The sequence below is a fragment of the Tigriopus californicus genome, chromosome 8 (genome assembly GCF_007210705.1).
Source record: "Tigriopus californicus strain San Diego chromosome 8, Tcal_SD_v2.1, whole genome shotgun sequence".
Lineage (NCBI taxonomy): Eukaryota > Metazoa > Arthropoda > Copepoda > Harpacticoida > Harpacticidae > Tigriopus > Tigriopus californicus.
The window spans coordinates 5,483,150-5,502,679 of NC_081447.1; the positions used below are offsets into that span (position 1 = coordinate 5,483,150).

Consider the following 19,530-nt stretch of genomic DNA (forward strand, 5'->3'; position numbering starts at 1 on the left):
CAAACATCAATCATTTCAATTTTGTTCGAAGTCAAAGCTCTTACGAGTCTCGGAATTTAAAGTGTCGGAAAGCGATGTCTTCGATGTAGCGAACCAGCTCCTCATGTCCAGGATGAACGTGTAACTGTTTGAGAACCTCGATAAGAACCAAGCAAAAGATGAATTCAATCGCCAGGTCTCTTTTTTCGGAGACGAATTCCAATTCCGACCGAACTCCGGTGAGATCACTAAAGGAGAAAAGAATCTCTTGAATCGCGACCAAATCAGAGGAATTCAATCAAAATGTACCTTTTTCCTTTTGAGTCTGCTTTTCCCTTCGAGTAATCTGATAAGACCCATTCCACACCTTGCCGATCATACCAACCAAAAAGGGTTTTCAACAAAGAGGGCAAACAATGTTCGCCCACATTGCCAAAGGCCTGCAACAATTGGTCGAATTGGAAATCTTCGCCACGTTGTAAGGATTTCGATAAAGGTCGTTCCAAGGGTTCGCCCATGATAGCAGATATCTTCTTCTCGACTTCAATGGTGAATTCAGCGAAAAGAGTCCGCATCACAAACTCTCCCGGTTTGATATCCGTGTCGATGTTGAAGCTACTGGGATAGCGAGATCGCTCTTTGGGAGCTCCCCATGGAAGAATCTGGCTGGATGTGATCGTTGATGGAACCGAATCGTCTGACGGATGAAAAAATATGCGTTAATCAATAACATGTGCAGAAAAAAAAATCTCATGAAAATGATGATCACATTGCTCGGGATCATCCTCATCCTCATCATCTTCATCTTCAGGATCGTCTTCTCGACGCTCTTCTTCCTCCTGGTTATTTTCATTGGTACTTTGGGCAATGATGTCCTCCGGAACCAAATCTCCAGAGTGATTTTGTCGATCATCATATGTGTTGGTTGGTATGGAAGGAGAGGATGAGGATGGAACGGGGTCTTCTTCCCCTTCAGGCCCCGACCTCTCCTCCACGGGAGGAAATCCAACCACAGTCAGATCGTCCTCGAATTCTACAAGGACAAAGAAACGAATCATGGAGAGTAAATACGAAGGTCCGACTTTTCTCACTTCGATGGATAAGTTTTCTAAGCCGCTTTTCCATTTTCCCGAACCACCACAGCTTCGTGGCTTGAGATTAATCTAATGGTAAGATCAAGCGAGCTTGGACAACACAAAGGACGCACAATGAGTCACGTTTGTGACATTCACGAATACTACGATACAATTGGTGCCTTTTCTATCGTTGCGCCATTTTCACGGCTTTCGATTCCATCCGTCAAGTGTTTCTCGTCCAGGCCAGTGAGTATGTATTAGGCCCAACCGCTCACTCTCTCTCTCTCTCTCTATCCTTCCTTCGAGTAGTAGTTAGTAGTAGATGAAGTCAAGTTGTAGCCTAGTGAATGTGTTTCCCTCTCTAACTAAATACTCCGTTCACTTCATACTTCACACTTTGGTGAGTCGTTAAGCCAAGGCATCTAGAGCATCGACACCTACTACAGTGTTTTGTATTCCGAGACAACTTGTTCAAAGGTCGCACACTCCCTCACTACACATCTGTGCTCTTTGCCTGAGATCGACCAAATGTAACCAAGACTAAAGACAAGAATCCATCCGTTCAAAAGGCAAGCCAATTTGGCTCCCCAATTTCCTAGGTGGTTGAATCCCATGTGAATTAAAAAAAAGGCCTTACGGAAGGTCTCGATCTGGAACGGATTGGGCGACGAATCCGGATGAAGAAACGAAGAGAAACGAGTTCGAGCTCCCGAAAACATTGGATTAGAAACAGAAGGGAATGCCGAGGATCTCGATATTGAAATGCGATCGAACGACTCGGATCAAATGGCACAGCGGAGCGATGTATTTCTGGCTGACTAGCCACGGTCACACAACACCCAAGACCCCAGTCAATGTAATATAGAAGACTTGGGCCTAAAGTACAAAAAAATGGATCTTTGAAGGGTTTGGTGAATGACTCGTTGGCCTCTGATAAGTTAGACAAACAAACTAGGGTGAACGGGCATGAGAACACATGTCATAAAATGATGTCAGTCGCCAAATACTGGAGCTGTAAATCGATTGTGGAGCCATTTTAATCCAAGTTTGATCCCTCTCCTTTACCAAATCAGCCATACCAATCTCATTGGGCCCAACATCAATATCCTGGAATCATCGCAAGCTCTTCTGTCTTGATTAAACGATAACGAGATCCCCATCAACCGAACACTTTGGCTCGTATAATTCTGTTGCCTTATCAGAGCTTAGGTAACACCAAATAGGCCCACTTACTCGAGAAAATATCATTGTCCTGTGAGGCATTAAGCTTGATTTGTATCACTATCCAAACGGATTTCAGACAACATATGAATCAATATATAAAATCGCTGCTCGCCAAGCCAGTCTCCTGATTCTTCTACATAACTTTCAAGCCAATCCAAACGAAAGCAACTATTTCATTGAGACGTTTTCAATGGCCAGCTTTGCAGACTATGAGAGAGTTACGACTACTTTTGCCCTTTTGTTATCGGGATTCGTCCCTTTCATAGACATTTCTGGCTAGTAACCAAGAAAGCAATGGTATGCCAAAAACCGTAGGCCTTCCTGTCATGCAAATCAAGGCCAAGGCCAGAAACACCTGATACGTATCCGTCTTTTGGCACGAGTTTAGGGTTATCAAGATGAAGACATTTAGAATTTGCCTTGCCCCGATGAAAAGCCTATTCTAGCTCAAGATGGATTGATTGACCGACTGACCTCCAGCCGGCTGCGAATCTGGGGGCGGATCCGAGGCGGTTTCGTCCTCATTCCGGTGGGTGGAGCCTGGATCTTGAAGCCCCGCCTCTGGATCGCCCTCCGCCTCGTTGGGCCAGCGGGACGTCTCATCAGAGGCCATGGGCGTTACCACATGGGCAGAAACGTTGGAATCACTTCGGAAATTTTGGATTCTACTCAGATGAAAGTTATTTCTCGATTTTCAGGGATGACGTTTTCAGGGTGTCTGTTTCCAGTCATTGCATTTTGTGGACTAATTCCTGGGTGCGTCAGGGGTTCTGGGTTTGCCGGAGATTCATTTTATTTAAGACCGAACGATATTAGTATTTCTTAGTCCCGTTTGACTTGATGTATGTTGATAGCCCGGGTATTTATCTTTAGTGAGCATGGGACTACTTCAGCTACTCCGAGGACTATTAATTTTGTGGGATGGGTTTAGCTCATTGCCCGAAATGTTTTGCGGCATTGAGAGAAGAACATTTTTAATTTTCGCATGTGTTGAGGAACACCTTTTTTGCTTTAGCTTGTAACATTGCTCACAAAGATATCATTGTCCCAGTGACTTCAGACCAAGATGTGTTTACCTTGATACAGTTTCGGCTCGCTGATGTATTAGTCTGTAAGGTGACGCTAAACATAAAACCGTAGTATCTGACAGACTTTTTCCACATGTATACGGACTTATTTGAGTTTTTTATTGAATGCAGAATAAACAAACTGCCCTTTGCTTTCTTCTCATCCTTAATAAATGCTTTTCCATTTCATGGTTTTGATGGATTTTTCATTTTCTTTCTCAATTTTGTGTCACCCTGCTAATATAGGCCTCTTTCCGAAAGAATAATAAACAAACTGAGGCCTGAAGGGCCTGAATCCATATCATAAAGATGAATCGACCGGAGAAGCTCCTCTTTGTCTTCGATTTTGATCACACCATTGTAGAAAAGAATACGGATGTGGAGATTCAAGTGATTCCCGAGAAATCTGGACCTGTGCCTTCCGATTGGACGCGGGAGGCCCGACAAACTGGATGGACGGCTTTCATGGGAAAAGTGTTCGAGTTTCACGCCCAAAACAGCGTCCAATCCGAGGATTACCGGACAGTTTTACGGGCCATGAGTCTTGTGCCTGGCATGGTGGAATTAATTAAGGCTATAAAATCCGATTACCAAGGCCAAGTGGTTATCATTTCGGATTCGAATTCATTCTTCATTCAAGAGATCTTGGCTCATCAAGGCCTTGATCAATTGGTCGATCAAGTCTTTACGAATCATGCTGAATTTGACCAGGAAGGTTGTTTGAGAATCCGACCTTTCCACGAGCAAACCCATTGTCCTTTCAGCCCTAAAAACATGTGCAAAGGCGACATTCTCACCCAATACCTCGATGAAAAACGCGCTCAAGGTACTAAGATCAATCACCTCATCGAGTTGAAATTTGTAATGATCAAGGTTAATGTTTTCTTTAGGCATCGAATTTGAACGAGTGGCCTATGCTGGAGATGGCACCAATGACTTCTCAGCCATGTTGAAACTGCAAAAAACGGATTTGGCCTTCCCTCGTCAAGGCGACTTTGCCATTGGACCTTACATGGAAAAGGTCAAACATGAGCGGGGGGTTCAAGTCCAAGCTCAGGTGATATTCTGGCAGACCGGATTAGATATCTTGACATCACTGAAGGAGCGTGTTGTCCTCTGAAATTCGGATGTGCAAATAGTTTATTGATCATATTAAGAATCAGCGAAATATTATTTTTGAGTAAAAAAATCTGACACGCGTTTGGCGATTACAATGAATCGTTTCGGATCCGCAGCACGTTGGAAACCGCACTTAATGAAGACAAATGATGATTCTTGGTCGTCATCAAGTCCAGTCCTCGTAAATGTTTGCCGTTATAAAGATCGACAATTTGCATAGACTTTAAGTCGAGCTCAGTGTCCAATTTTAGATTGAGGGTGGTCAGTCCACAATTGGGCGAGATTGCGCGATACTCGGTGTTCCCAACCTTGGGCAAGGTGCAGCCTTTTCTCTCGACCAGATAGACCAGCAAGTCTTTGATCAGCCCTCCATGACTCGCAATAAGAATGGTGGGCGATTGGCCCAACTTCCAACGCAACTTGATGTCCTCGCACAGATCCTAAAAAGTCAGTCAATATCATCAATATGGAATGATGGAATTCGAGATAGGGTTCTCAAATGTACCTCAAAGAAAAGAGCGGCTCTGTAAGTCATCATTTCCAAGGTCTCTCCTCCTTGAGGAGTGTACTTATAAGCGGGAATCCCCCTCTCTTTGGCTTCTTCCAAGAGTAAATTGCTACTTTGGCCTTGCATCACTCCAGTTCCGCGTTCTCTAAGCGTGTAGCACTTCCAAATGCCGCCATTCAATCCCGGCTTGTTGTGGTTCAAGACGATTTCGGCAGTTTCGTAGGCTCGAGAAAGATCCGATGAGTAAGCCGCATCGAATTTCACTTCCTTGAGAGCTTGGCCTGCGCTAAAGGCCTGAATGCGGCCATTCTCGTTCAATGGCACATCCAAATGTCCTTGAATGATGTGTTGGCGATTGTAGGCGGTTTCGCCGCTGAAAAAAAATAGTTCGAGAATAATTAAGTCGGTCAGAGTATGCAATCGTGCAAGCTGAAGCATTACTCACTGGCGAACGATGATCAGTTTCACGTCCATATTTCTATCACAAGTGAATGTCGTTTCTCCGCTCTAGGAAAGCCGATGCCATTGAATGATGCCAACTGAGGGATCTGCTGAGCTTTTATATCGCCAGAGAGTGCAAGCCCATTCACGAAAAGAAAGCGTGATCTTCCAATATTTGTAGATGGGTGGGGAGAGACACAATAGCGTATTTGTCATGAGAGACATTTGCCTTCGCAACTCATTCCCCTGCAGGCATGATGTGCTCATGACACTCGTTGTTAAAGTACGGATCTGTTTTTATAGCAGAACAGAACAAAATGTGGGTGAAAAATCCTTCACCTCCTTTCAAAGGTTACGAGTGTGGTTTTGGAATCGCCTGGCGAAACTCGTATCACATTGTATAACTGAGTACTAAGTTTTCAAAAACCATTTTATACCTGCCATAATCTAGCTTAATGTTAACCTCAAGTTCGTCATCATTTGAATGAACACAGTATTCTTATTCATACATCATAAAAGGTTGATTGAGCCTCGACCCACCCTCGAAACTAGCCAATTCTTCTGCCAGACATTGTCTTGATCGGGGTCAGATTGGTTCTCCCACGCTAGGAAATCATATCAACGCCACTTATTTGAGTACTTAAGTTGAAATTATCTTGATGGGTAAAAAAAATTTGAGCTAATTCCTATGTTTTGTCATGAACCACTGGAGTCCACTTGTTCATGGTTTTGCCAATGTCATCATAGGATTAGATGTGTTGGCTAGAATCAAAGATGGAAATCAAGGTGAGTTTCGCCCTTTTCTCTGAACTAACTTGCGTTAAGTTATCTCGTAAATGTAGTGCTGGCCTTAAAAACCATTCATTCAATTTGTCCTAGATCACAATTTGAAGATGCTCCATATGAACCGAAGCTTAAGCGTCTGAAGTCGAAATTTCATTTATCATCCCAAGGCAAGAAGAAGATATGTTTTTCTTCCGCTTAATGAGTAATGAACATTGAAAACAAAATATTCAAACATTTCGTCATGAATTCATTCATATTTGCTTCAGGTTTTGGTGCTTCAAGGCAATTTAAGACTAAAATTTTGCTCATCTATCGCTGAAGTATGGCGTCTTCTTAGACGTTTTCTACACCCTGCAAATTATTTTGATAGATAGAACTTAGATTTACAAATGCACCAAATGTGTCAAATCTATCAAGCCGTGTTCCGCGCTCTCAAAACCTCTAAAAGTGTAAGTCAATAACCTTGGACCAAAACGGTTCCTAAAGTGAAATTGACTTGAACTTATTCGCAAATTCTAGTCTGTTGTTCCTTATGATTCTGCAGGCCAGAAAAATGTCAAAATGTATTAGGGTGTTATTTTTTGTTACAGAATCTTAGGCCGAGAGAGCATTTTTCTCTTGATAACCTAATTATGCTACGTTCAATAATGCTGAACAATTGATTATTTAAAACCCACCCACACTCAATTGAAATATTGAAGTTTCCTGTGTCACATCGAAAGGAGAAAATTTTAAAAACCGTAACCTAATCACGCAAAAAATCGTTGTGGGAAAAATTATACATAGAAATGAAGAAAATAAACATTCAAGAGTTAGAGCCCTCTAAAACGAAAACTTACTTCCCTCTACTGATAATTGAAGAAAATAATCGGTATTTAAAACTGGCATGGCATTTTATTTCAAACATTGCATATCAATTATTCCAGTTTTGTGTGGCTTTAAAAAGCATGATTTTATTCTTGAAAGAGGGGGCACTTCTTGCAACGAACCTAAATGATAGTTTCCCCCATGACCACCCTTATAGAACCATTTCCATTTCCAATAATTTTATTTTGTCCCTTTGATTAACTTCAAAACGTCGATTATCATCTTAGCTAGATGGTTATACATGTAAATTCAAAATACGCACTTTTAAGCGTTTTGTTCCCGAGTTCAAGCATCAAATTTGGTTCCGTTCATTTCACTGTGCAAAAAAATCATTATGCCGTCCAAAATTTCGCACTGCAATTATCTCACTGACAACCAATCGAAAATTGAACGAGGATATTACCTTCATGAAAGGCAGACCAGTTACTTTTAGAGCAAAGGATCTCGGACATTTCTTGTGCGTGTGTCCCTTGAGTTGTCAAAGAAATCCAAGTGGACCCTTTTCCGGAACAAAGCCACAAGCCACACAAGGCTTACCGAATACATACAATGCATACCGGTTAGTTGGCACAAAAGTTTGCAAATTGGTTTGGCCAAACCCCCTGGAATCTCTTTGCGGGTCCCAATTTAAGGGCCCTTGCATTGAGTAACAAAAAAAGAATGCCCTCATCACATGATTGGGAATTCGCAGTTCCCTGTCTCTGACCTCGAACTTTTTCTATTCTTCCAGTTTTTTTCCGAAATAAATCTAGGATGATGAAGTGGCAGTTTATAATTGATATATTAGTAACAATTGGATATTCTATCACACAAACACTACAAGTTTAGAAAGCTTCTACTTTTCGAGCAATTCGTTCCAACCCCTTGAAGGGAGGTCAAAGAAAATACCCTAACGTTGAACATCCGCATTGGTAAATTGTTCAGCGAGTCATTTTTTACCCAAGCATTGTAGAAGTAAAACAGAGTGCCTCTTAGAGCAAAGTTACTTTGAAAATGTCCTTGTGGGCAGAGCGGTCATAAGTCCAAGACATTTCTTCATTTCTTCATGTGGTCCTTGATCTTTTTGTGTGCTTCACTCTGCTTCATGTTTCCATGATGTAATGGGCAATGGGCATAGCCCCTTGACTTGTGACCCTATTCAGATGCTACAATAAGCCTAGAACTGGACATCTCCGGACAAGATCCATCGGCCGCTTGATGTATCTTTTGAGTAAACGAGTTTGAGATGTCACTTCTTGTACATGCAGAGAAAAAAATCCACCCGAATGTTAACTTGACCATGGATTTCTCACCAGATGATAGTACATAGACTGGTGATTCAGAACTGTGCAAATACGATGCTAATGAAAGATTGTTGATGTGCTGTATGTACTAAACAAAAATGTTATGAAATTGACAAGTAGTGGTAAAGCAAGAAAAAAATATTCTGTGCACTTGAGGACTCCTTTTTATAATTTGACGTGGATGATGACACCTGAAGTGCCTCAGCATAGGGTCGGCATCTTTAGGAATTTATCAATACCCAAGGGTGGCAATTTTTGTTATTTGATCCGTTCTTTACAGGAGCTACAATTGGATGAAATCCTGGAACTTTTTTAAAATCAAACAAACTATTTTCGTTCCATAAAAGGTGTCCCAATCAAAGAAACTAAGCTCTCCTATGAAAACCATAGTGGGGACAGTTTGGATTGTTTTGAAATACTCTTGGTGGTCATTTGACCGAACATAAGAAATTTGCAGACATCAGCCTGAGATCTATGTACCGTACTGCCAACTTGGAATTTTCGTTCTGGCCCAATGTATGATGCCAAATGGGTTTGAAATGTGATTGATTTGCATTGTGCTACCTAAATGTAATATCGCAGTAACATTTTTGGATCAATCAATTGACTTGAAGATCCAAAACGTAAACCTTGGATATCAGAATGTTGGCGCAAATTAAATTTTCTGCAATTTCTTTTCCTTTTGTTGTCAAATAACCAATGTAAGTGCCGCGTAGCCTCCAAGTTCCAACATTGCTGGAAATGCAATTGACATGAATTTCAAACAAAAAAGTTATTGCATTAAGCATTTGAGGTAATGTTTTTTTTAAGATATCTTGAAAGCGCAATGACTTTCTAACTTTATATCAGCATTTGGAGTTTCTAAGACATGCACTTTCTTCATTTTTGAAGTTTTGGCCTCTTTGTATTTTTATGATGCCTTTTTGTTGTAAGTTCAAATTTACTCATGTAGTTTTTTTGGCTGTACACTAATATGCTAACGGACATGATATTATAATCTGTTAATCCATTTACGTCAAGTTTTACGGTTCAGGTTAATTTTCGCAAATTTCTTTTTATTTAGCAACACCCAACATCACGCAACCTCGTTGAGAGGTTTGAGAAGGTTTTTTATATAGTAAATCTTTGAGTATCCAGTTCTTGACAACCAAGAGTAGAAATCACTGAATCATTGTAAACTTTTTCAATTCTTTGTGAATGCAGAAGCAAACTTACATAATGTATTGTAAAGAAATCAGCGCGCCTTAGTTTTTTCTAACATGGCAGCTAGAAACTCATTGCGCATCCTTTGTTGTTAGGTATCCATGATTTGGAGCTTCCTTGTGACATTTCTAAGTAAAGCACAAAGGACAAAGAATGTACTAAAAAAGAATGTACTAATGTCTGGTAGCTATTGCTGGACTTTTCTTAAAACATGCCGTACATTCACTTGGACAAACGTGTATGAACTTTGTGCATTTATTCTAGTCGAAGAAATCATCACTCATGATCATGATCATTCAAAAAGAGACATCGTGTTGCAATGCTTGATGAACTGTTGTACCTACTGACTTTCCAATCTTAAAAGCAGAGTGGAGAACAATGCTTACAAACCTAGCCTTATAAGTAAATTTGGAGTAAAACTCATGCATGGCACTAGGACGCACTGGCTTTTAGAACTCGACCAATGTGTCCCATATTGGTGCAGGTGCGAAAATGAGGTCAGAAATGAACCCAGCAAAATGGGTAAGAATATCTTGAAAATCCGAATATTTTTTTGGCAAGTCAAACTTTGAGCAAAGAAAGACAATTTATACGCATTTAAATTGCTTTGTTTTGTTTCATTGTGAAATTCCTTACAACTACTGAGAACTTCTGCCCCAGCTATTCAAGAGAGATTTTTTTTCTTGATTATTTTCTGGCTCGCCCTTGAGCATAAGGTTTGACTTAAAACGTGCTACAGGAAATTTGTCACCGGTTGATTTGTACTTCCACAAGCGACTAAGACTCGTTCGTAACTTGCATGATGACTTCGATTCTCACCAAATTACGTTTATTTCTGACATCTTATCATCTTACTATAACAATTTATCTTCTTTTTTCTTTCATTCTTTACCTTAAATATTGTAAAATCTTCGGATTGGTGGGGTCTGCATAAAATGAATTTAGTTTTAGATAGAATTCAAAACTGTGGTTATAATATACATTGTCATGAAAAATATTTGAAAAATATGATTGAAAAAAAGAAGACTGAAAAAAGTTGGGACTGAAAAACTCAAAGAAGTACGAAAGATGTCTTGTACTGTACGCCTTCAAAAGTATTCATGAGCTTTGTCCCAACCCAAGGATTGAGGGTCAATTGTAGTGACCGTAGAGGCTTAATGTGCGTTTGAGAGCACCTTCAAGTCCTCATCAGCTCTAAGTAAGCCTGTGAACCACATCTCTTCTTTCTTGGGCTCCTTCATTGTTTAATTTGCTGCCCTCTGATATTTGTAGGGAATAATTAGGCCTTGTTGATCCGGTAGCATCTTTCAAGTCAGACTTGGACAATTTTTAGATAGCATTCCTGATCAACCCATAATCAAGGACTAGCTCGGTCTGCCAACTCAAATTCGTTGGTAGACCAAATATCACATAAAGATTGAAAGGTAATAAATAGACGAATTATAACCTTTCATATTAATAGTACTGGGGATTACATTCCCTGTAGCGGTTAAAAAAGCCGGTAAAAAAACAACCCACCAATTGTCTAGCTTTTCCTGGGTCGTACATTCGACATTTCATCTGTACTACTTACGTGGCCTTTAGGCAAGGCATGCATTTGGCGGGATGCTTTGTGCGTCTACCATCTAAATGCGCTCTTCGTTCACTTTTGTTTCATGACATGCCACATCAGCTGATCGCCAAAACGATAGCGTGACCAAAACCCTATAATCACTCATTCTTTTGTTCAAAATATTATATCAAGCCCACCTGCCAAATTCATGTCGTTCATATAACAACCTTTCATGTCTTTTGAATGTCCATGGCAATCCAATCAATACATTTAATTGTCATTTATGCCCTGATTTTGGTCTTAACTGGTGGATCAACCAAAATATCATTGAGTTGTCATGGTCATGTTGGCTGTCATCATGCTTAATTGCTTATCCATTGCCTGAAAATCATCGTCAATCATCGGGGCTTCTTAAAAATTGGATCTGTGGCGGTGTCGATTTCGATCCCTTTTACAGATCGGACCCAACCATGAGCTCTAGTTGTCTTCCGGAATTATTAACCCGAGTCAACTTTCCCTTGTACAATGTGGGCGTGCTCTCTCCTCGTCATATCATTGTCGGAGGAGGCGGCGTCAAAAATGGATTTGTACGTATATATTTTGTTATTGACACAATACTGGGTATCATGAGTATTTCAGGATTGTCCAAAGTTGATCAGAGCAAGGCGTTTTCCTCCATAAATTAGCGTTGATAAGCTTGGGCTAGACCATAAATTATTAAGAAAGAATTCGATATCGTCGGGGTTTAGGAGTTCTTCTCATCTTTATAAGGTTGGGTCAATTAAGTTTTGTTAAATTGTCATGAGTAAATGATTGAGAATAGTGTACTGTTTATTATTACTGCCACTTGAAAACACAGTGCCATAAGAAAGATTATAGACATGAAAGAAAAAAAGACAAGAATAATTGGGAATAATGAACGAAAAACAATATCCCCCCAGCCGCCAAGCGACGTTATCGCGTATATATACCATTATTGATCTATTTATTTCCTTATTAATGTACTCAGCAAATATAACCTTAACGGCTCTTCATTTGAATTAGCTCACGTGATTCCATTGGTTTGCTCCGGCAAATTGATTGTTCACTAAAAAAAATCTCAATATCGTATCAAAAACCATGCAAAATTAAAAAAAGCGAGAGAAAAATACGATTCAAAATTTATTGTCCCTGTACCGGGTGCGCCATAATGAAATGGACTGGTAACTATTTTAGTTCTACCTCCGGAAATAAATAAGTTGACGAGATGAAAAGGATGGACAAATGTGAGTTAGAAAGAAAATAAATAATAAGACAAAAAATAAAAACTAGACTTTAACCACGGTAAATGCCAAATCAGGAAGCCTTTGGTGCCCTCCTCTGCGTGGACTTATTACCCGCACCTGAGGTTGTTAAGGCCACTAGGGTAAGCTGGAGAGCATTTTTTTTTGGTGAAGAAGGTGATGAGCGATGATTGTTAATTCAAAGAATGGGTCGTCGTAGGATTTTTGATTCAAAAGGGGAATGAAAAACGTCTAAAAGTAAATCCAGAATTAAATCTGTGGGCGTTGGCGGGTGAGATTGAAATGCTCGAGTTTCCTGACGGACAAATCATCAAATCCGCCAATTGATTAACGTCACAAGAGCTTGCAAATGAAATTTCAACTAAATCGGTTCGTAATGGACAAAGATATGACCATTTCAATCTATTTGGTACCAAAATCCAGTTATTTTCGACGCATAGGGTAGAGCCAAGGAATGAGCTTTCTGGTCATTCTATTTTAGTAAGATATGTTCCCCAATTCCAGGAAATCTTTGAGCTATCCCATAATGGGCGGAACACGGAGGCTGAGTCGGTGTGTCGTCATGAAACGGGAGAGTTTGCCGTCATGAATTTGACCACGGGGCGTTACAAGGAGGCGGATCAATCCAATGTAGTGGCCGTGGGACAAGATGACAAATGCCAGACTTTCAGAGTGCAAATGACCCGGCAAAAAATTAGTACACACTCATCCGCATTTTTGTTCAACGAATTTTTCGTAATTGCAAGTGTTGCTCGTTGTAGGTCAACCCAATGGAGCCACAAAGCAAAATGGGCCTCAATCCAGCGTCCAAACTCGGCTCATATTCAAAGTGACCGCGCTCAAGTCCGTGCAAACTGATTTTAAGTATGCAAGGCATAATGTAGTCTCTGTCATTGACGGTATCAGTCTTTAATTGTTGCATTGGCGTTTTAGTATGCCGGAGCCATACCAAAAAGTATGTCGTATTAGTCCGGATGGTTCGCTCCTGGCTACGGGCGGAGATGATGGTTTCCTTCGAATTTGGACTTTTCCCGATTTGTTCCGCGCCCATGAGGTGGAAGCTCATGAAAAAGAGATCGACGACCTCGATTTCAGCCCTGATAATGCGAAGATCCTGACTGTGAGTAAAGACCGCTCGGCCACGGTTTGGGATGCACGCAAGGGCAAGAAACATGCTGTGTTGGGTTGGGATCCTCCGGGTAGTGCCAAGTACATGTTTAAGCGGGCCCGATTTGCCAGGGTCGAAGGCAGCAACAAGAACTACAAGATATTCAGTATCAGCAACCCCGTGGGCGCCTCAAAACCGCCCTCTTACCTTCAACGCTTCGACGGCAAGACCTGTCTGATGGAGCAATTGGTGTCCTTCAGTGGTAGTCTAAGCGCGTTGGCTGTGAGCGATAACGGCCATTATGTGGCCACTGGCTCCATGTTTGACGGAACCATCGAAATCTTTGTGGCCTTCAATCTCCAGGTGATGTTCAGAAGTCCATTCTTTCATAAAGAATAAGTTTTGTAATGAAAAGTGCGGCCTGTGTTACCTATTACAGCGGTTGAAGCGAGTAGAGAAAGCTCATTCTACATTCGTCACCGGCTTGGAATTTCTGCCAAGTGGTGAGAGCTCAGATGTGATTCGAGGATTCAATGATTGCTCGGTGGTGAGCATCTCTGTGGACCATCAGATCTGTATTCACCATGTTCCTCAAATGAGTAAGTACTGGCTTTTCTCCCCTTGCCCATTCCTAGATTTAGGTTCCTGGTAACCTAGATGAGTAGAGAAGAAAACCTCCTAGGGTAAAGAAAATGAGACCATCCAGCTACATAACTTCCAATAAGTATTGCTCAAAGTTTTCTCATCTGGTCAGTCTTAGTAGAAGTTTTCAAGGAAAGATCTATGAACCACTTCGGGCATGGGTGAGCGACTATCTCGGATTCACATATTACTTTCTCGCTCATGATGAAGTAGAAGCTCCCATAAGTAGTATATAAATAGGGATTCTGACACATTTCAATTTTTCACAAGGGATCCCTAGTGAAATTTCACTTTTATTCCATTTTCCATCACATTTCACTATGCAAAGTCACCGTTCTACAAATCAAGACTCTGAAGAAAGTGAAAGTGAAGACGATGTTTTTATGTTAAAAATGAATTTTTTCACACTAAGCAACACAGATTGTTGTATCAAGTCCTCGGATTTTGGGTAAAAATCCTGAAATTGGATTAAAAAGTATATTTCTATGGTACACATACCCCAAGGTATCCGAAAAATATGCCAATAACAAAGTTACTTTAACCTATAACAATCTCGCTGTACCAATCACAATCCCAAAGCTGTTAAACATACTCAACTCTGGCTTTTGAACAAAGATTGATGACAGAAGAACTTTTGTGCAAAATTGCTCAGGTACTTGGAATTTGTTGTTACCCCTGAATCATATTTTTCCTTTTTGTGATCACAAGTAGACCACATTTTCTGAGGCGTAAAACATAGAATTACATTAACATTAAACAAACCAGAAAGATTAGTTCAAAAGGCAAATGCTGTGGCAAATGGTCAAGTGGTCACAACAAAATGTGTTTGGATGATGCCTTATGCTAAGCCATCATTGGCATTTGGGTACCATGGCTAAATTAGAAACACAATTAGCTAAAGATTCATCACATAATCTGTCATAATCAGCAATCAATGTATATAGAAATCAACCTCCAAAATTTCTAGAGGTACGATTATCGCTGTCAAGCACAATTCATAAGCCTGAAAGAGTTTTTGCTGCTTTGCAAAACCTTAATAAAAATGCATCTCAAATCTCACTCATCAATGCAATTTGATAAAATGAATGTGAAAAGTGTGAAAATGGAAATTTATAGTGGTCAATTCCCAGATAAAGAAATTAAGAATAATTTTCCTAACAGAGAATTTACTGAGGTTTACGAATTTTTTTACAGTGAAGTAGGCACATAGCTAAAATTGATTTTGAGACCTTTAAAACTTTTTGTCCTATATGCCATATTGATGTTTCACACCATAAACCAGAGTTGTATGAAAATACGCAATTTCCCAAAATTGTAATTAACCTAAAACTTAGAGAAATTCCAACCCATGGCTACCTTGCTTGGGTTTTGATATAGAATCATTGGGAGGCCACATTAAATTTAGAAAGTAAAAAGATGAGAGTTATAAGATAAATACAGCCCCAACATAAAATCACTTCTGGTGAATACATGTGGTAAATAAATCATAACTTCAAGATATGTGTACCATGTACCAAAGATGACCTCACCTTAAAAAGTACTTGTACTTATAAATACATTCAAATCAAATCAAATCAAAACAACATACATCAATTCACCTGTCCATCTCACAGAGTCGCAACTAAGAAAATTGAAACTCATTGAACATTGCATAGTAAGAATAGATCCCTCTAAGAAAGCAAATTATCATTTGTGTTTAACAAAAACACAAGTAAACCAGTTAAACAATGCCAAGTCCACTGGAACATGAAAAGACCTAAAGATATCAAAAACGCAACTGGAGAAAAATGTTGGATTTATCATAACAATACCAACATTACTGGCAGGCATCGGTGCTGCAGCAAGTATGGCCGGTGCAGTTAGTGGAATAGCAAAAGCAGCAAATGATAAAAAACACGGTGACAAAATTGAATCTGAAGCTAAACGACATAATAATAAGGAAGTGGAAAACTTGACTTGTTACAAGTGAGCCCCGGAAATGGCGCATATTTACCGAGAAAGTGTGCTAAGGGTGTTTTTTACCCAGGAACGAGTGAAGCCCCTGCGCAAGCGAAATTAAACCAAGGTTTGTCCAATCATGACATAATAAAGATTTTACAAAATAAAAGATATTTCAAGGGATGTTTTACGAGAGATAAAAAGCTACCTAACGAAGGTTGTTTTGTCTTAAAATTGGATGAGTTTAATGATCTTGGAACACATTGGGTATCTGTTTATAACAATGAATATTATGACTCTTTTGAATTACCACCTCCAAAATGTTTGGAAAACCGAATATATTGGTATAATGGAAGACAACATCAAAGTAAAAAGAGCAGTCTTTGTGGACTGTATGCCTTCTTTTATATTCAATGCAGGGAATAAGAGTATAAGAGCAAACAAGCACAATTTGTTTCGGCAACCACAAGTATGGGTCAGAGCGAGCATAGCGAGCTGCGTCGCACTAGCGGCGCTGGTGTAGTGAATAGTTTATTAAACTCAAAAATGTTACCAGAATTGCATATGCCAGGTCAAAGATTTACTGGGCCTGGTACAAAAGTTAAGGAAAGATTATTCAAGGGAGATATTCCAGTAAATGAATTAGATAAAGTAGCTTAATTTCAAAGATCGTTATGTTTTTGATAAAAGAAAACTTCAAGATGAAGCATTCAATCTTGTGAAAAACTCAAATAGTTTTTTAAAAGACCGATCTGGAGCAGCATTGGAAGGTGGTGTTATGTTTGCAAAAAGAAAATTTGGTTTGGATGTACGACAAAAAAGGTAAATTTCATTAATAAATGTAAAATTAATGCTAAACTTGAATACATTTAACAGGATAAGATGTAGGACAAGGAATAATGCAGCGAGTTTCATAAAATCCAGTTTCATGGCAAAAACAATTATGGATACCAACACTATTCCCAATACCGAAACCTCCATTGTCACACTGCTCAACAAGCACAGAGCCGCCTGTGCAGCTGATGCTGGAAAAAAGCTTAAAAACATAACATTGGTAAATGTAAGGTTTCGTATGATGTTCATATTAAACTTGTTTACCTGAACGTTAAATCAGCTTTGGCATTTCTATACTCATTAATGCGTTTCAGGATTTGCTTTGCTGCATAGCTTTAAAAAAAGCTAATTTTTTCTCTTGTTCAATGGACTCAGCTTGTAGTGTATTTAGATTTCCTGCAAGTTGTGATTTCGAACGAATTTCTTTTAGTGAATGATATTTGACAAGTACTTTTAGCACTTAACTAAGTGCCTCTTTTGTTATTTTTTGGTGATGAAAATATTTGGTATGACTTCAATATTCATTGTTGCAGCTAACTGTGCAAGCCTTGAATGCTTTTTCATTTTCTTCAGAGTTTTTTGATGAAAAATACCTAGGAATATGCCAATACATCCACTTGCCACACTTATAAATTCTTATGGAACAGTTGTAACAGCACCAACTCCGGTAACTAAACTACCTGCTGTGCAAATTGCAGATATAACTGATGAAGAGTTAGGAGCCAGTTGAGTCGTATAAAAAGTTTTATGAAATATTTTGTATTTTTTTAGTAACTGTTTCATAATGTTTCTTTACTTGTTTAAGTTCATTTAAAATATCATTTGTTCGATTTAGTCGATGTACTATATCTAACTCTGTTGTATGCTCTAACGAGCGACCCCCTTGTGAAAAATTGAAATGTGTCAGAATCGCTGTTAATATGCTACTCCTATAGGGCTTGTCAAGTGAACGCGTTCATGAACAACTGACGTTATTCCACGGAGTAAAATCAAGGCCAACATGCTCAGCCAAACCGCACTGTCTATGCATCGACTTTTGATATTTATTTCATTTTACCGGCTCGTTTAAACAAATAGCATGAAGGTATTGAGCCAATTGATAGTGCGTTCACTGAATTATATCAAACATGCTCATCTTGTTTGGTTTTGCAAGGACGACGGTCTTGGGTTTTGTAACACAGCTCACTCAAAATCACTCGATTTTTTTAAAATTCAATGGGCGGATGGTGCGAGTTGACTGTGATGTTTGTCTTAGTTCTCCCTCCCCAAAATGCCCAAGATCAGGGTGCCGGAACACATTTTTCCTTGAATTTTCTTCACTTGACATGCCCTATACCCAGAACCAGAAAGGAAAGGCAATATGTTACTTTGTTTGAAGAAGTCACATCCAGTTTGGCCGCTAAGCAAGCAAATTTTCACTTGTCAATGTCCTTGGGAGTGGATATGGTTGAGTTGTTGAAAAGAATAACTTGGAACCTAGTTTGAAGCCATAGCAAAAGAGCTGCATTTCTTTCCCAAATATCTTGTTCATCTTCCTACTGAAATAGCCAAGAGGCTTGCAGGCAACCAATTGCTCATTACAAATTCATAACGCGTAGTCCAAGTTGTTAATGGTCCAATTCACTTCAAGGGATGGAATTATTATTTGAAATAAGGCATAATCCGTATTGTACAAGCATATACATATTTGATCACACACACTTGATTGCGGTCACTTATTCTAATACGAAGAATGTTCTCGGTTCGACTTTGACAGTTTTCTGTTCATTTCAGGAAAAATGTCCATGGTTTTGGCGTTCTTCATCATGGCAGGCATTCTCATTTGTGTCTTCATTCTATGCAGTTACCTGGGTCTGTGAAAAACACCGCCACTTTTGCATTTATTCCAGAAAGAAACGTTTTTCACACTTGCCATACATAATGAAATGTCATGTCGCCGTTACGTTGTTATCTTACATTATTCCCCGCTCTCCTTCTCTCCTTTCTTCTCAAACCCTACATTTTTGAATTTTATCTCTCACCAATTGGCACCACAAAATAAATATGTTTTCAGCCATAGACATCTATAAGCTCATTGTCACGTCGTCACCCCTCTTGAATACCTTTTACAATCGGCTTCCAATCCAATGAGAGCCAATCGCGGCATCCACATGAATTCGCCTTGTTACCAGTACAGTACAGTACTGTATTGTACATGTATGTAGTTAGTGAATGGAGATTCTCCACTTCCGTCGTTTCATTTGATGTACCCAGGATAGCAAACTGGCACTTTTGGCAGTGAATGTCACACAAGGGCTCTTCAAATTTTCCCAGTCCTTTCCGACAAGGGCCATTAACCATATTGCTCTTGGATCTTGCTTGAGTAAGGCAAACTTTGGTGTATTCGTCTTTTTAGTGCCCACGTTGAAGGACCACGTTCTAAATAGCTCCCAATAGAGGAACTTTATTTGAGAAAGGTCTGAATGAAAGTGTCAGCGGAACGAGGTGAAAGTGAAGTGTAGGAAATAATAACCATTTGGACAGAGCTTAGCGCGCCCATAAATTCCCACTGAACTTCAAGCAGCCATACACTACGAATTTCCAATTACCCCGCATGACTATCGGCTTCAAGGCTTCAAAT

General features: G+C 39.7%; 4 protein-coding genes across 6 annotated transcripts in view; 2 read left to right on the forward strand and 2 right to left on the reverse strand.

The window, feature by feature from the left end:
• Positions 1-3,009, reverse strand: part of LOC131885471 (protein furry-like) — a 29,649-nt gene extending 26,640 nt beyond the window's left edge. For 2 of the 3 annotated variants that reach the window (XM_059233529.1, XM_059233528.1), the window contains exons 1-4: positions 2,754-3,000; positions 749-1,012; positions 289-676; positions 45-227 (exon numbers count right to left, since the gene is read on the reverse strand). In XM_059233529.1, the coding sequence (XP_059089512.1) occupies positions 45-227; positions 289-676; positions 749-1,012; positions 2,754-2,892 (974 nt within the window). In that variant the 5' untranslated portion in view covers positions 2,893-3,000. Of the gene's footprint in view, positions 1-44; positions 228-288; positions 677-748; positions 1,013-2,753 lie in introns of all 3 variants that reach the window. The other variant, XM_059233530.1, reaches the window with a different exon arrangement.
• A 595-nt stretch (positions 3,010-3,604) lies between these two features.
• Positions 3,605-4,546, forward strand: LOC131885475 (pyridoxal phosphate phosphatase PHOSPHO2-like). Its single transcript, XM_059233536.1, has 2 exons — positions 3,605-4,172; positions 4,237-4,546. Exons 1-2 carry the CDS (start codon positions 3,656-3,658, stop codon positions 4,464-4,466), a joined length of 747 nt encoding a protein of 248 aa, XP_059089519.1. The 5' UTR covers positions 3,605-3,655; the 3' UTR covers positions 4,467-4,546.
• On the reverse strand, positions 4,469-5,575 carry LOC131885474 (fructose-2,6-bisphosphatase TIGAR-like). The gene is made up of 3 exons (XM_059233535.1): positions 5,419-5,575; positions 4,971-5,346; positions 4,469-4,905 (listed from the first exon to the last, which is right to left on the reverse strand). Exons 1-3 carry the CDS (start codon positions 5,445-5,447, stop codon positions 4,555-4,557), a joined length of 756 nt encoding a protein of 251 aa, XP_059089518.1. The 5' UTR covers positions 5,448-5,575; the 3' UTR covers positions 4,469-4,554.
• A 5,861-nt stretch (positions 5,576-11,436) lies between these two features.
• Positions 11,437-18,970, forward strand: LOC131885473 (prolactin regulatory element-binding protein-like). Its single transcript, XM_059233534.1, has 6 exons — positions 11,437-11,692; positions 12,893-13,085; positions 13,150-13,252; positions 13,322-13,859; positions 13,936-14,095; positions 18,684-18,970. The coding sequence occupies exons 1-6, from the start codon at positions 11,576-11,578 to the stop codon at positions 18,767-18,769; spliced, it is 1,197 nt and encodes a 398-aa protein (XP_059089517.1). The 5' UTR covers positions 11,437-11,575; the 3' UTR covers positions 18,770-18,970.
• The last annotated feature ends 560 nt before the right edge of the window (positions 18,971-19,530 follow it).